The sequence below is a fragment of the Rhipicephalus sanguineus genome, chromosome 1 (genome assembly GCF_013339695.2).
Source record: "Rhipicephalus sanguineus isolate Rsan-2018 chromosome 1, BIME_Rsan_1.4, whole genome shotgun sequence".
Classification (NCBI taxonomy): Eukaryota; Metazoa; Arthropoda; class Arachnida; order Ixodida; family Ixodidae; genus Rhipicephalus; species Rhipicephalus sanguineus.
In genome coordinates, this window is record NC_051176.1 from 207,789,650 (window position 1) to 207,805,188 (window position 15,539).

Consider the following 15,539-nt stretch of genomic DNA (forward strand, 5'->3'; position numbering starts at 1 on the left):
TGTCTTTGCGCTGCCACTTCCTAACAAGTACAGGTGCAGACATCGTCTTAGAGACGCGTAGTGGGTACATCACTACATTGCAAAATGATCATGCATTACGGCGCATCCAGCAGCGGGTACTTCGCAGCTGTGCTTGCACCGGACGCCATAAGAAAGTTTACAACGGGTTTGAAGGGCGCTCCTCCAAGTTACGCTATAAGCCCTTTTTTTTGTTCATACACTATGCTATGTTACAATACTTTGTTAATTTGTTTTTAAACTAACTTTAAAAACAATATCGGCTGTTGACTGTAGAAAGACAAACGCTATCGCGAAAAAAAAAAACGCTACTTTTGAAAAAAAAAACGGGACAAGTGCCCACAAATAAGTTATCACACTAGAATTATATTATTTACCAGGGAAAGCGGATGTCCAAAGAAAAATATCTTGTAATCTAAAAGTAATCAAAACATGACATCAGCGCCTCAGTATCGAGCACGTCGACCTTATTCTCGAAGATGATGAGCGTACGAAGCATGTGGACGGTGACGCTTAGATATAGGAACACACGATCACGGTATCCAACATGTCGAGCGAGGTCGCCGTGGAACGGAACTCGTCCATGAGGCCTCTGTTCCAGTGATGCAGAACTATGGATAGCTGGGTCACTATCGAACTATCAATGGTAAAAAATACAATCGATAGTGCTATCGATAGTAAATTTGATGGTACTATCAATAGTATAAAATCGACAGCGCGAACTCATTGCAGAATAAAATTGGTTCCCCGCGCGCGTGGTACATATTGGAGCTGGAGGAGCAGGCTGAAGGGCATGAAAGTTGACATGCTTGTGTTCTTCACCAGAGTGCTTTGCTGACACATGATCATAAAGTCAAACTGTTCAGCTGTAGCGGAAAGGAAGCCGTTACATGTGGTGGAACTGCGTGGCTTTAAATTTATATTTGCATTTTATGATTTCAAAATGAAACAAAAAATATCAAGAACTTGAGTTTGTTAATTGTAAGGTGTAACTGGTTGCTTTTAGATATAAATTTCTTGATGGACATATTCCGCGATTTTCACTGCGGAAATCATTTATTTCTCTCGGCAAAAATTGCTCATAAATTAAGCGAGGCTGATAGTAGGCTATCGCAAATATTTTGGCAATATGGCCGACCAGCAACAGCATCATTATTTACATCACTATCGATAGTATCGTCACGTGGCTGTGACGGTCAAGAATGCTGTAGCAAGACTGGGAAATACGGCGCTCTTTATTTGGGCGAGCTTGTGCCCAGAAACTCAAAATACAAGCTATACACGCTGCGCACTGATAGCGGCGAGGACAGTCGTCGGCCGTCGAGTAATCTGATCATCGGTGGAACGCGTCGTCTTTTATACAACAGTCATCAAACCTTCCAGCGTTATCGCTGGTGCTTGCGTAAGCTCTCGAATAAACTTGACTATTCACGTCCGGCGCGTAATCTTAACAGAATGATCTCAAACAATCGTGAAGCTTCCGCATGGTCTGCGTCAAGCGTTGCTAACAGTCTTTGTGGGTGAAACCCGAATACATCAAAATAAAGCAGTAAACACGCGTGGCAGTAATATCGCTAGTAATATTAATGATCATGTTAACGATGATACTACTGATTGCACTATCGATAGTTTGTCAATAGTAGTACTATCGATAGTCTGTTTACACTATCGGTAGTTTCAAAAAATCTATCGATGCTACCGATAATCATTTTACCGATAGTTCTGCATCACTACTCTGTTCATGTTGTCATTGAGCAGATAATGTTACTGCCCAAGACGGTCGAACTCAATGCAGATATGCTCCATGACTAGCCAGTGAACTAGCACGAACGAGTGCCTGCTCTTCATATTGTCCGCGACACCAACCACGAGTATCTGCGGGCGCGTTAAGACCAAATGTCGAGGACTAACCTCGCGTAGCTCGAAGCTGATGACCTGCAGCAACACGTTCCATAGGGAGAGCTCTGCGAGGAGGAAGCAGACATCGGCCGAGCTCAACTTGCCGTGGTTCACCCGGCGATGGCTCGAAATGATCTGATGGTAGAGCAAGCTCGAAAAAAGCCGAAAAAGCTGACGGGCACAGTCTGGAACAGTTGCCGGCCAGGCACGCGGCGCACTTGCGCAGGAAGCCGCCCCACGGTGCCCCAAGGGAAGAGCGTTCGTCGGAACGGCGTCGTTGCCCCGACATGATGGACCAGGGAGCTCGACCGCCGCTTTTACGTTGGACTCTCTGAAGGGCGAAATCCCTGTAAAAGACCAGGGCCCCACGCTGCATCACGCACCGCGTGGTCTTCATGAACGTCCAGGCGTTAGGCACTAGCGGAACAACAGTGGTCAGACCCGGACCCAGACGTATGATCGCTACTAGCAGCGGCAGAAACTGAGCGTGCCCCTTGCACCCGTTCACCTTGCGCCCGTGCACCGTGCGCCCTTAGTCGTCTTCAACTCCAACTGTCTATTCGTCGGTTTGGAACGTTTTAAGTGTAGAGCTGTTTAAGCTTTTCGTCGCGCCGGGTAGTGCGAACAGCAATTGTTGTTGTTGTTGTTGTTCCTTAGACATTTTGCGCAACCCACTTCGGGGGATAGGCCATGAATCAGACGGTGCCTTTCTTAAAGAATTAATTCACTTTCTGAAGGAAACAGTTTTAAAAATGAATATTTTATGCGTTACGCATTAACAGTACAACTTCTTAAAGTTGGTTGGTTGGTTGGTTCCTCAGTACTTTGGCTATTGGATATTGCCAGTGCATCCGCATATTCATTGAGTGCTAGCCCTCTATGGCCTGATACCCACACTAATCGAACCAGCCGTACATGCCTGGGAATCATCGAATAGAACGTCTGTATTGGTTGGTTGGTTGGTACTCGATAAATTAGGTGCACGCGATCTCTTCCTCTTCGTCGTCTTCGTCTTCTGCTTCGCTCCCAGAACACGTGCGCCGATTTGTCCGGAGTGAGATGCAATAACTCTGATGGGCGAGAGCAGGGTGTCGGAAGGAAATGTTTTTCGTTTCGGTTTTAGTTTCGTTTCACCGCAAAAAGTTCCGTTTCGTTTCTATTCCGGAACGAAAAAAAAAAAAAGTTCCGTAACGGTTCGTAACGGTTTTTTTTCTTTGTATAAAAAAAGAAAGTATGAAAAAGGTAAAGCAATTATTAAAAACAAAACATTGGATTTGTGATGTAGTTACTTGCTCTCCTCTTAAAGGGACACTAAAGAGCAAAACGATTTTTCTCGCATTAGTAAATAGTCTTCCACGATACCAAAAACACCACGCTTGCTGCGAGAAGACGCTTAATAAGCGAGAAAACTCGCAAAACGAAAATACAGGTGGCGACGCCACCTTGGAATTCCCGCACCATTTGCCGTGACGTCACGTATCTTTGACGGCGCCTGCTTGGGCCCACGTAGTTCCGAACCAGTTAAATCGAAGTACATTGTCCTGTGAGGGGGCCAGAGACTTGACATAACGATTTTGTGGAAATTTCGTCGGGCCAGTGGCGCCAAAATATGTTAAATGCTCTTTGAAATGTTTTACGTCACCAATTACAAAGTTCGGCGCGAAATTTGAAAATGAAACATTGAACTTGGTTTTCTCCTCTAATAATAAACCTATATAATATGGTGGTGAAATAAACAACACAAGAGTTCTCCGAGCACACTTTATCAATCAAAACCAATTCATTGTTTCTCTTTAGTGTCCCTTTAAGAAAGTGGGACAAGGGTAAAACACGTTCTTCAGAGGAGCGGAAGTAAGTGAACCACGTATTCCTACCAAAACCAGTATTCATTTCAAAGTCATAGTATTTATTTTCTCACAAGAAAAATACGAATTTTTTTAGTTGGCTTAATTCTTTGTGTCAAGGGAGTGAGCACGATCTCAGAAGCAGCACGTCATTGAGTGTACTCTCTGATGTGCGAGACCGCTGTTCTGATAAAAAGATCGCCAGGCCTGCGTGAAACACGCAGCAAGTCGCAGCAAAAGCTAGAAGAGCGGACTTTGTAGAGCCCGTTGTTATCTCTTGGGGCAACTAATACAAGTAAACATGCAACGTACCCACTACGTCATAAATCGTCGCAATTTTTCTGAAGTAGCGAAGTTCCCACTATGCCCTTTTTCTTCATTCTTCGGAGAATCGCGGTACCCGCTACACATCTGTAAGGCATTATCTGCACTTTGTGCTGTGGCTGATAGTGAAGAATTATGGCTGAGCACTTTGCAGTGGTTGGGAAGGAGTGTTGCGGAATGGGCGCCTCCATTCGATTCTAATTCCATTCCGGGGAATTAGAACTTGCCGCAATTCCATTCTTTTCAATTCCTCGGAATGAAAAAAGCTTAGCCCATTGGCACTCAGGGAATGGCCTGGCAGTCCGATTCCATTCCTGTAATTCCTCAACATAGGAAAGGCATCTTGATAGTTTTATCGAGTTAAGAATGAACGCCCCATAAAGCTGATGTCATCACATGCATTAAGAACTGCAAAAGTACGCAAAACACGTTACCAAGGTCGAGGAATAGTAGCTTGGTGACATATCTCGCGCAGTACAACCACCCTACTAATTCCCATAGGGGAAGTTCTCCCGCTACCGATAGTATTTGCGTGGTCAACATGTTTGAACGAATGGTGGTGTTTCAATATTGTTTAAGCTTAAATCTGTTGATGCTAAAATGACGTCATAGCGTATTTTTATGCTGACAAAAGCACCTTTGCATCGAATACGGAACACTGGGCCGCACTGCCCGTCAGCACTTAACGCTTGTCAAGCGCGCCTCGCAAGCATGGATGGGGTGAGGAGAACTTTCTGTGTTCGCCCGTGCGCAGGTATGCAGTGTCTTCCTTGTCGCAAAGGTTATTTACGTGTGTCAGGTACTAAACTGCTCGTGAGATAAAGATCAGGCTGTGCATAGAGTATTCGCCACTTTCGGGTGGGGGTATCAATGGGAACCAACGCGCAGGGGTAATTTGTTTCTCCCTTCGGTATCTGCTGGGATAATGCATTTGTTTGCACACTATCTTATGCCTCCGTTTGTAGCAGGCGCGTTGCTTATGAATGTACCGTGCTTGTAATCAGCTAAGCCATTTTAAAAATACTGCTTTAGTGTTAACTTGCGAGGCTCTGACTTACTAACGTTTGAAGCTTGAAAAACAGCACGTAGACGAAAACGTCCTCTATTTTCAGAAAAAGACTTAATTTCATTCCCATTCCATTCTTCCGAGCGTTGTCCCCATTCCATTGTGGGGTCGCGAAAATGTTGAAGATTCCGGAGTCATTCCAATTCCGGAGTGGTAACTCCGCAACATTGGTGGGAAGCATTAAACCACACACTCGTTGCGCTATTAGCATTGTGTGATGACTGGTTGTTATTTTACTCTTCTGCCACCCCTATATTACATATGTTAACGCGAGTCCTTGCCCGACATGACGCCTGTGTAGAGTATTTTTGCGATGGAGTTAGCACCAGCGTGATACTGTGGTGGAAGACCCGACTGCCACGCAGAGGGCGCGGATCCTAGAAATTTGTTTCTCATTTAATTTTTTCTTATACCGCGCGATAGCGGTCACGTACACCGGCGGCTGCGGACAACTATGGAGCCAAAATCGGCTGTCGTGATCTCATAACAGCTTTCTCTGTAACAAAGTTCAGCGCCGACAATGCCCTCTCCACTTTAGCCTGCTTGACAGGCGCGCAGAAGTCCACTTGCGTTAATATGAACATATCTGGTTGCCACTGCTCTCGTTTTTCGCACAATTTCAACATATCTTTGCTTTGGATTTCCTGTCTTGGGTACGCGCTAATACTATACCCTGAGATATGCTCACATTGCATGAGCTCAGTTGTTCTGGATTGCGAAATTTTCTCGTGAACCGAAAAACGATTGAAAGAATTTCGGTTTCACTCCGGAACGAAATAATAAATAACGTTTCGGTTACGTTTTCGTTCCGGTCAAAAATATCGTTTTTTTTTTCGTTTTTCGTTTTCGGTTTTCGTTCCGTTCCGACACTCTGGGCGAGAGAACCAGTACAGAGAGATAGAGAGAGAGAAAGATAGAGAGAAAGAGAGAGATGATGGAAGAAAAAGAAATGCTTGGCGAAAAAAATTTCTTGGCGATTCGAATCCGCGTACCCGCGATCCGAAGGCGATCGTCGTAACCACTCGCGGCTATCCAGGCACCTTAGGAGAGCACAGCATAGCCTTGTATAGTATAGGCAAGGGGATTGCAAAGGAAAGTAAGGGTGAGAAGGGGGGAAAGGAAGAGGGGAGAGGGTAAAACATAGCATATAAAGAAAGAGAAAGCGAGAAATTGCGAGAAAGAAAGGGAAGAAAGACAGAAAGAAAAAAAGAGTGAGAGAATCAAAGAAAGAGAGAGAAATAAATAAAGAGGAAGCGACAAATAAAGAGAGAGAGAGAAATGCAAGAAATAACTAGGTAAAGAAAGAAATGGAAGTGAAAAAAAGAAGGAGAGGAGGTAAGATAGAGAAAAGAAAAACTCATGGCTGATCCCTCTGTCATATAACACGAAAGTGAAACGTGTTTTCACAGACGTAGTTGAGCATTTATTGTGCATTCTTTCGCCCCAAGCGCGAAGGAATGAATGCTACATCAACAAAATGTAATGTCACGCGAAGAACGGCAAGCAGCTCCAAATTGCAACACGCTGCTCAAGCAGAAAGGGCGCACGGAACGAACATACATAGGATGATCGAGCGCGAACTAACTGTCACAGCTGTAACTTATTTCTGTGTGAGCAGCGCGCTCCTTCCGCAAAAGCGGCCGCTGCAGTGAGCGAAGTGACCTTCGTGCTCTCAACGCAAACTTGCAGTGAGAGCACAAGACGTACACACCAACGCCATCACGAGATAAGCCGCGCATGAGCGACCACGCCCTGTAGAGGTGCGCGCTCATCCGCGTGGCGCGACGACCTTTAGAGCGCGCTCTTCGAGCCCTTCGCGCCATCTCTCTAGTGATAACAAAAACACGCTGATGTTCCACTCATCTCTGAGTACCGCCACCGGCAAATGGTGAATATAAATAGCTCGCCTTTAGCATGACGAAGAACAAGTCTTCTGTGGCCTCTTGTTACTTCGCACGTGGCAGTTCCCGCAGCCCATCCAAACAGCAGCCCAAAGGTAACTTTGAGCAGCCTGAGGCAAAGGAGGTAGTCCCTGCGAAGAAGGCGGATGAAGATATTCCACTTGTTTGTTCTTCAGTTTTCATCACGGTGCAGTGCAAATTGACGGCAGAGTTTTCGTTGCATATTATGTCATTTGTTGGCACTTAACGGCCTTTAACTTTCGCAGTGATGCATTCATTCTCTCGTTTTTCCTCTGAGCCTCTGAGCGTAGTTTGGCGCGCAAGCGGAGCTCATCCGCAGTCGAAGCGGCACTCATGTAATGTGAGTGCCCGCAGCATCGAGCGGCCGCTGCTGCGGGTTTGTCAAGCGGCTGATCCCAAGACAAAGCTTGTTGAACCATGACACCGGGCTACGCATTTGTTGGTGTGGAGCTGCTGATTTGTGATTATGACACGTACAAGTATTTTTAGCAACTTATATCCGAGTTTCAGCCCATAACGAACGACGCGGCCGCTAGGCTGGCATGGTCACATTTGACGCACTATAACTTGCTAGCAACAAAAATAATGGAACGTTTTTTTTCTACACTTTGGTAGATGACGTCCTTGACTTCAATCAGAGGGATTTAAAAAAAATTAAAAATGGCCTTTTCGAGAAAAACATTTTCAAAATTCGGCGTTTTTGGTAAATCACTTACGTTTCAGCCCAATTATCAAGTAAAACGGAGCGCGATAAAAGCACGAAAATTATTTTAAACGAGAGCGAAAGTATCAAAGTTATTACGTACCGATTTTTATTATCCTCACTCTAACTTGCTTGCAGCAATAAATTCCTGAAATACAGGTATTTTGTGCGATTTGCCAAGTTTGTGATATTTTTCTTCAAAGGTGCTTCGACAAGCAAGGGAAATAATAAACTAATAAGATTGTATTTCACTTGTTCTTTAGGGGGAATAAATATTGTGACGAAGGAGTGCACCGTTTTTTCCCTAGGTGCGCTCAAAATTCAGAAATCGCGAAATTGGCGGAAAAGCGTTTCTTGCGGCCGAAATTTGTATATTTTTTTTTCAGGCGAACAAAATTTTTTTTTCACAAAACTAACTGCGAAACCATTGTTCTGGGTGTAATGCCTAGGGCTACAGTAAATTTCATCACAATCGGGAATGGTGACCGGGACCTCGTGTTCGATCTTATCTGGACACACCCAGCGGCAGTTTGTACGCTTTGTTTATTGGGCGTGCCGCTATGGCGCCGCCGAAAGACGACACGCGCATCCCGCGTGCTGTGTTCTGGCTTCGTTTATACTGCTCTTCAGTGATGCGCCTGTGATCTCCGCATGGCCAAGGTTCAACTTTACCCAGTTGCCGAGCAGAGTTCGCATGAAAAGGTGTTGGAATCGGCTCCGTATATGAACATCTAAGGTTTCAAACCCGCGCTGTTTGCTGCGCCTGTGTTCTATTCCGCTTATCGACGAGTATCCTGCTGGGGTATGTGCGTGCTGTCTTAAGTTACCCAGCGCTCGCGGTTATGCGACCCTAGCAGGGCGAGGCTTATTCTCCGCGGAAGGGTTATGTGAGGGGAAGGCGCCTCAAAAAGAGGCTCTTGCATCCGAGGCACGAACCTGCTGGTTCACGCAAGCAGACCGAACTGTAAATTGTAGACCATTTTTAAATCTATATCAGTCGGGGCCGTTTTTTTTTTTTTTTTGTGCGCCTGTTCGCACTGTATATTTCAAGTGCCTGTTTATCACAGGCGAGAGGGCAATCGCTTGTGAGAAGAAATTTCCTACAATAAACTGTTATGCCGAGACAAGGTCGTCATTTGTATAGGCAGCGCTGCTGTCATGCACCTGCCTTCAAATCATGGCAGAAACTTGACATTTTGTTTGTTTCATACTGTACCTTGGGTGAGCTTTTAGGCGCTCTTGGGGGGCAAAAGGAGGGGGGGGGGGGGGCAGGCGAGAATTCTGGGGTTGCTCCAGCCCCCCCCCCCCCCCTCGTCCCGCCCCGTGCCCCTCACTGGCGCCGCCCCTGGAACTGTGCGAGTGTCTGCGAGGTTCCGTCTCCAGACGCCTATCGTGGTGCTTCGCCGCGCTTCACATGCCAGACATTCCCTCGGCGAGGGGGAGGGGTCCAAAGTAGAGGCATCCGTGCCTCCTCCGAAGCTCCGATTTGCGGGGTGGGGTATGTTATTGCGTTTATCTTACTAGGAAGGCCGTGCTGCTAACGTGAGCTCGTGTTTTCTGGACTTTGCACGGTCCTCGGGCATCGGGTGAGAGGGATCCGCACGCCTCCGAATACGCTTGTCTGGCACGCGTAGTGCGGTGAAGCATGCTCCGTGTTAGGCGCCACTACAGGCAAAAATATTGAAACAGGGGTGCGAAATTTCGAACGTAAATATAATCCTTCTGCTTCGAATTGAAGTGCTGAACCCCATCCTGCTGTAATCGATTATGAAGCCTGTCTGGCTGAAGCAATGAACTGCTTTGAAGTGCCCGAGCGGTTGCCGAGCCAATCAGGAAATACTGTGATATTTCGAGTCTTGCTCATTTGCAACATATCCGGTTGAAAGAGCAGCGTTACAGAAGCCAGTTTGATAAAATTCATTTTTTTTTTCGGCCCGTTTCATTCCCGCGTCCCCTCCCCTCTGTCTTTAACTTGGATAAGCAGAAAACCATCGCATGTTCAACTGGATATATCCGCTTTTTTGGAATATTCGTATTAAATTCGACACTATCACCAGTCGAACAGCTCGTGAAATTAGTCACAACGAGTCGGGATGCCAAGCACGCAAATGTCATTGATTGCACCAGCCCGTGAGAGCAAATCCGAAACGTCACTGGTTTTAGGATGCCAATCTCACCTTACCGTTTTGTTCCTATTCTCAACGACAGGTGTCGCGGTGACCTGCTTCTAAACGTGCGCGCTAGATGGCGCCAGCACCGGTGGCGTTGGTTTTTACCAGTTTAGGAAGCTGCGAACCGTGCAGCCGATCTAGAGCTTGTCAGTCGGCTTGCGCACGCAGGGCGAAGGCGGCGGTGTGTGTATATGTGCCGTGTTCGTGAACCAACTACTGGTGCGCCGAAATGCTACCTTGACAGATCAGTGTAGGTTGTCAGCGTGTATACGTAGTCGCTACTGGACTATAATTGAGCTCTTTCTCGGGTACAAGATTTGAAAGGTGAGCCTATTTATTTTTTAACGCTTATTTCCTTGGCGCATCGCCGAATCGTCTCGAAGTAGCATCGCATTTTTTGGTTGCAAGGAGGGACTTCTTTCAAATTACGTACTGTCGTGTTTTCGTAGCTCTAACTGCCCATGTTGTGTTCTTATTTGGTAATCTTCTGTCGGCCATCTGTACTGCAGTGTCAAGCCGTTTCGATCATTTTTCTCTGCCAACCGGACGTGCTACCATCCCTACGCTACCACGTTGGGTGACGCTATTCCACGAGGTCACGATGATCTGATGTTATCATTAATTTCGTATGCGCGGACCTGTAAACGTGTACAAGGGCACCTTGGAGTCGTCTTCCTTAGGTAGCCTCGTCTTGGTGCTATAGACCCAATGTCGCTTGTGGTGGAGACAAATGTGTGGGCTTCACTGCCGATAGCTTTTATTACGATGTGATCGCATGAACACGGCTCTTTGGGAAATGTATTTGACAGACGTGGTGGTTCATTCATTGACTTGTTTTTCATTCCCGTGACCCTTTCTACTTACCGTTGTTTGTTCGATAATGCAAAATTCGTTTTTTGTCAAGGGCATGCCGCTGATGCCACAGGTCTTTGCCACAGGCTCATCTTTGGGTCGGGCAGTTTTTTCCTTGTCACCCACTTTTACTGCTGTCATTTGTCGTATATTTTGTGTAGACGATCAGCTCTAAAGCTGCACGAAGTGATAATGTCACTGTAGATGCGTGCCCTTCAACACATGCTCACTAAAGTCGTGCGCACACTGCACGTTCAGTATGTCCACAATTGTCTCGACCTCCTGTTTTGTAGCCAAGGCCGACTCCCTGCGTTTCTTTAAGTGTCTCGCTCAGCGCATCCAAACAACAAGGAAGATATACAGTCTGTTATCAACAGTGTTAAGAAAATTCTCAGCCAAACTTCAACAAGGGGACTTGTCTTCGACAGAGTAGACAATGAAGACAGTTTAAATGTTGGCTCCGGACTAGGATTATCTTGTTGGGTCACTGTTGATTACTTTTGTAAGCATGACCCATTTCCCCAGGATTTTGTCCTCCCTCTATTTCAGGTCTCGCTGCTCGGAAACTCGACAGACTGGCCTGGTAGCTTGACTTGGAGACCCGTGCTCCTTAATGTAAGTGGTGACATTGCAGTAATTTGTCTTATCAGAGGCAAAAAAACGTTTCGGGCTGTTGGCTACCCGTGGATGACAGCACCCCGCTGCGTTGTTGCGCCTTGAGTTACTACCTCAGTGTGCGTACCACGGAAATGCACTACGCGCGAACGATGTTTCTTTAGAAGCGCACTACCGATGCTGTAATTACAACTACACAGAGCCACAGTCATTACGGGCGTGGACACGTGCAGTCTTGCTTGTTTGTGTCAGTCCGTCTGGCGCGTCCAAGCTTGCGATGCTGTTTCTGTCAAATGAATGCAATCCACCGGCAATTTGTCGTTTTGATCCTGCTGCCGAACAGAGCCCGGCGAAGCCCAAGTGCGGGTTTACGTCTTGCAGTCTGCCCGCGCTGTGCGTAAGCGTGCCACCGTCAACCCACTTGCGGCCTGGCAGCACGCTGTAATCAGAGAATTAGCTGTACTTGCGAGCTGCCGGCAGATGCCTACGCCCGTACAGCGGCTGGGCTGCCCCTACGCAGACACATTCGTGCGCCGTAGGATGCGCGCCGTCCGCACCACCGTTGTGAATCACGGTCGCTTGCTCGTGCAGGCGGTGGCGGTTCCTACGCAGGGTCACATCCAAATACAGCCGTGCCTGCGCGGTCGCCTTGGGCGTGGGGTAACGTGAATGGTGCGCGAGGCAGCGCGGGGGCCGCATACACCCGGACGCACGGGTGAGGAGCGGCGGGCCGTGTAGGCACGGAAAGCGAGATGAAACAATGACGAAAGCGCACACCGGCGCCGCCGTTTTGGCCTTGCGACCTTGAGCGGATAGGCACTTGGAGATGCTGCTAGTGACGCGGTTGTTCTGGGCACCCTTCTTGAGCCATTTCATGCGTTGATGAACGCCCACCTGGTCTACTTGTTTACTTGACAACCGGTCCTTCGCCCGTAGCGTGGTCGATCAAGCTTTTTTTTTTCTTTGCAGTCTTCGTGCGATGTGTACTGGTTCTTGTAGCGTCTTGGAAGTATTTATCTGCCGATTTCATCATCCAACATTTTCCTGCAGTTTACTGACGTAATTATGTATAAATCACAAACGTTACGGCTTGTTAAACCTGCACAGCAACTCTCCTTTAACTATAGCAGTGCTGCCTGACTTCTAAGCGAAAATTCGTCAGTTAACAGAATGTTCATTAGCTTCACTTGCAAGAAGCTGGTTGGTTTGCGGGGTTTAACATCCCAAAGCGTCTTATGCCGTGAGAGACGCCGTAAAGTGGAGGTGCACCGACATCGCACAGTACACAGGCATCTGGCGTTTCGCCTCCATCGAAATGTGACCACCGCGGCCGGGATCGAACCCGTGTTTTTAGGGCAGATTAGATTAGATGCAGTGGTGACAAGCTAGGCGTGGAAGGTGCATGCGAGAGTTGATGCATGCATCGGCCTCGTACTAGGAACCGCCTAGCGTTGCGCAAAATTCTCGCAGCTTGATGACAACAGAATAAATATCCGCCATGCAGTGAAACTGTTTCGCAAATTTGGGAATGTTCCACTGCTTGAGGTTGAACTCATTTGATAAGACACGCAAGAGATTTAAGGGTACACTAAAGAGAAAGACGATTTTTCTCGTATTGGTAAAGTACTCTTTCGCAATACCAAAAATACCACACTTTCCGCGAGAAGACGTTTGATAAGCCAGAAAAGGCGCAAAAACAAAATGCGGGTGGCGACGCCACATTTAAGTTCCCGTACGAGGTCGCCGAGACGTCATAGATTTTTGACGGCGTCTACTAGGGCCTACGTAGTTCCTAATCGGTAAAAATTAAGGAAATTGACCTCTGAGTTTGCCAGACTTAACGTACCAAGTTTCGGGAGTTTCGTTGAACCAATGTGACCAAAATACGAAAAACACACTTTGAAATCCGTGACGTCGCGCGCGGAGATTTCGGCGCTAATTTGTCCTCCGTAAATATGCCTGTGATGGTGAAATTGACGACATTAGTGTTTTCAGAGCACGATTCATCATTCTAAACCGATTCGTTGTTTCACTTTAGTGTCCCTTTAAAGCGCACAGCTCTGAGCACGGTGTAAGAAAACCGCGGCTGTGAGTAAACGGAGACGCTTTTCCAGCATTCGAAAAAAACATGCTGCAAGCTACCGGACAAAAAGTAAACGATAATGATGCGAAATAATATTCACAGTTAAGTTTAAGCGTCATCTTTGCAATCACGTTTTAATCATTTGTTTATTGTTAACTTTTTTTTTTGCTTTGTATAACAGAGAACCCGCAGCAGAATAGCTGAGGCAGAGTTTATGTGAGTCATGCTGCACTGACCAATAGAAATAGCATAGCTAAAGGCAGGGGCGCGCTGAAGAAGCTTAAGTTCGAAGAGATAATAAACAAAAAGCATAACCTGTACAAGGTGCGGCCTGCGGATTATGTTTTGCTTAAGTGCATGCACTTCGATAACATCAGCCATACAATATACGCTGCTGCAAAGATTGCTTCTCGCTCAGCTTCGGAAAGCTTTCGTACTCATGCGTCAGCGCTGGCTTTCGTACTAATGCGTCAGCGCTGACTCAAGTTGAGGCAAACGTCGACGATAATGGTTAACCTGACTCGTGGCAATTTTGTACTGCGTTTTTATTTATTTTTGCTGAGCTGCGACTGACGGCTCTATACTCAACTTTCCACCCGATTCAAGTGCACCGATAACCGCGATATTTGCATTTGCGAGAGTCTAGTAAAAAGACTCGGTGTTGCCATTGGCTTATTCAGTCGATATTGGGGAGACAGAGTAGGAAAAATCAGCGACGTTTAAAAAAAAACATGTTTAAACCCATTATTTTTATATCAAAGAAAGAAAAAAGTAAGTTTACCACCGCAGCCTGTTTTGGGTGTGCCGCGTTGTTAGATTCCTTGTTCACGTCGCACGAGTAAATTCTTTGGAAAGTTCGTTAGCTCACCTGCATCATGAAGAAGCTGACGCGTAGAATGACCAAAAAAACAGTTGTACCTCCTGCGATGTCCCGAGTGCGATATCGCGTGAAACATTTCACACTTTTGAACGATATTTACCCATACTTCAATGCGGCGTGGAATGTGCGCCCTTCATTGTGCAAATGCAAACTGCATCAAGGTTATCCACTTCTCTGCTCATTTGTCAATAGCTTTCGAATTTCGTTCCATAGATCAAGTGGGCGCAACATTTCTTGGAAAATTTTTAATAGTGGCAGCGTCGTCATTATTGAGCTGTGTGGGAGTAGTACGCTTTTTTTTTTATTCACCCTTAGACGGTATTGCCAATAGGGGGCTGAAAATATGGACCCACCAGTGCTTTAGGTCGCGCGTTTGATTCCCGGTGAATTAAGTTATATTCCGATGGACCTGGACCCCTTCAGCGTTTTTCAGCAGGACGCAGGTGTCGCCTTGAGACGTTTACGCTTCTGGGTGTTTCGATATCTTCGTCGGGCGAAGGTTACATCGAGGCACCGTATTGCGCTGCTTCAGTCAATTGAATAACGCGTAGACAAAAGTTCGTTATACGTTCTACGTACAATACAGTGTTGTGGCTCTGTTCATGGCCCAGTAGCTGATTCTATACTTGTGTATCCTAAGCCGATTCCGTGCGCTGTTCTCAAAAAAGAATTGTGGAAGGAAAATGAGCGATGCGATTGCGCCGAGCAGCCATTATATTCGTCAGAGAGAGAAACGACGCAAAGACCGATTGGCGTCCATCTTTGAAACCTTAAATTGAGGCACTGATTAGTGAATTTTATTATGCACCACACTGCCCTACCAACGCTAATTGACCTATGTCGGCACGATGCACGTATGCCATTTCTGGCTTTACTGCTGCATCGAACAGTAAAGCATTTATCGTGCTACTCCGCACTGTCGAAGTAAGCTGAAAAACTTTTTTTTTTGCTTTTTTCCTGGTATGCCGCATTCGATTTCTTTGCTGTTCGCGTGCCATACCTGTTTGCTTTCCGCAAATAATACGGGTCGTGACAGTGCACATAGCAAAAGTATGCGGTCTTCTCCCCTCTGATTTGACACACTAAAATCTTGGCGATCCGAATTTCCGCGAACTTTGTGGGGCAAACTCGGCCGGTTTTAGCGAATGCTTCACCTTGACCA

General features: G+C 46.6%; 1 protein-coding gene across 2 annotated transcripts in view; it reads left to right on the plus strand.

Annotated features, from left to right (window-relative positions):
• The first annotated feature begins 10,072 nt into the window (after window positions 1-10,072).
• Window positions 10,073-15,539, plus strand: part of LOC119406450 (CD109 antigen) — a 132,126-nt gene continuing 126,659 nt past the window's right edge. Inside the window, exons 1-2 of one of the 2 annotated variants that reach the window (XM_037673214.2) lie at window positions 10,073-10,271; window positions 11,349-11,414. In XM_037673214.2, the coding sequence (XP_037529142.1) occupies window positions 11,413-11,414 (2 nt within the window). In that variant the 5' untranslated portion in view covers window positions 10,073-10,271; window positions 11,349-11,412. The remainder of the gene's footprint in view (window positions 10,272-11,348; window positions 11,415-15,539) is intronic. The other variant, XM_037673200.2, reaches the window with a different exon arrangement.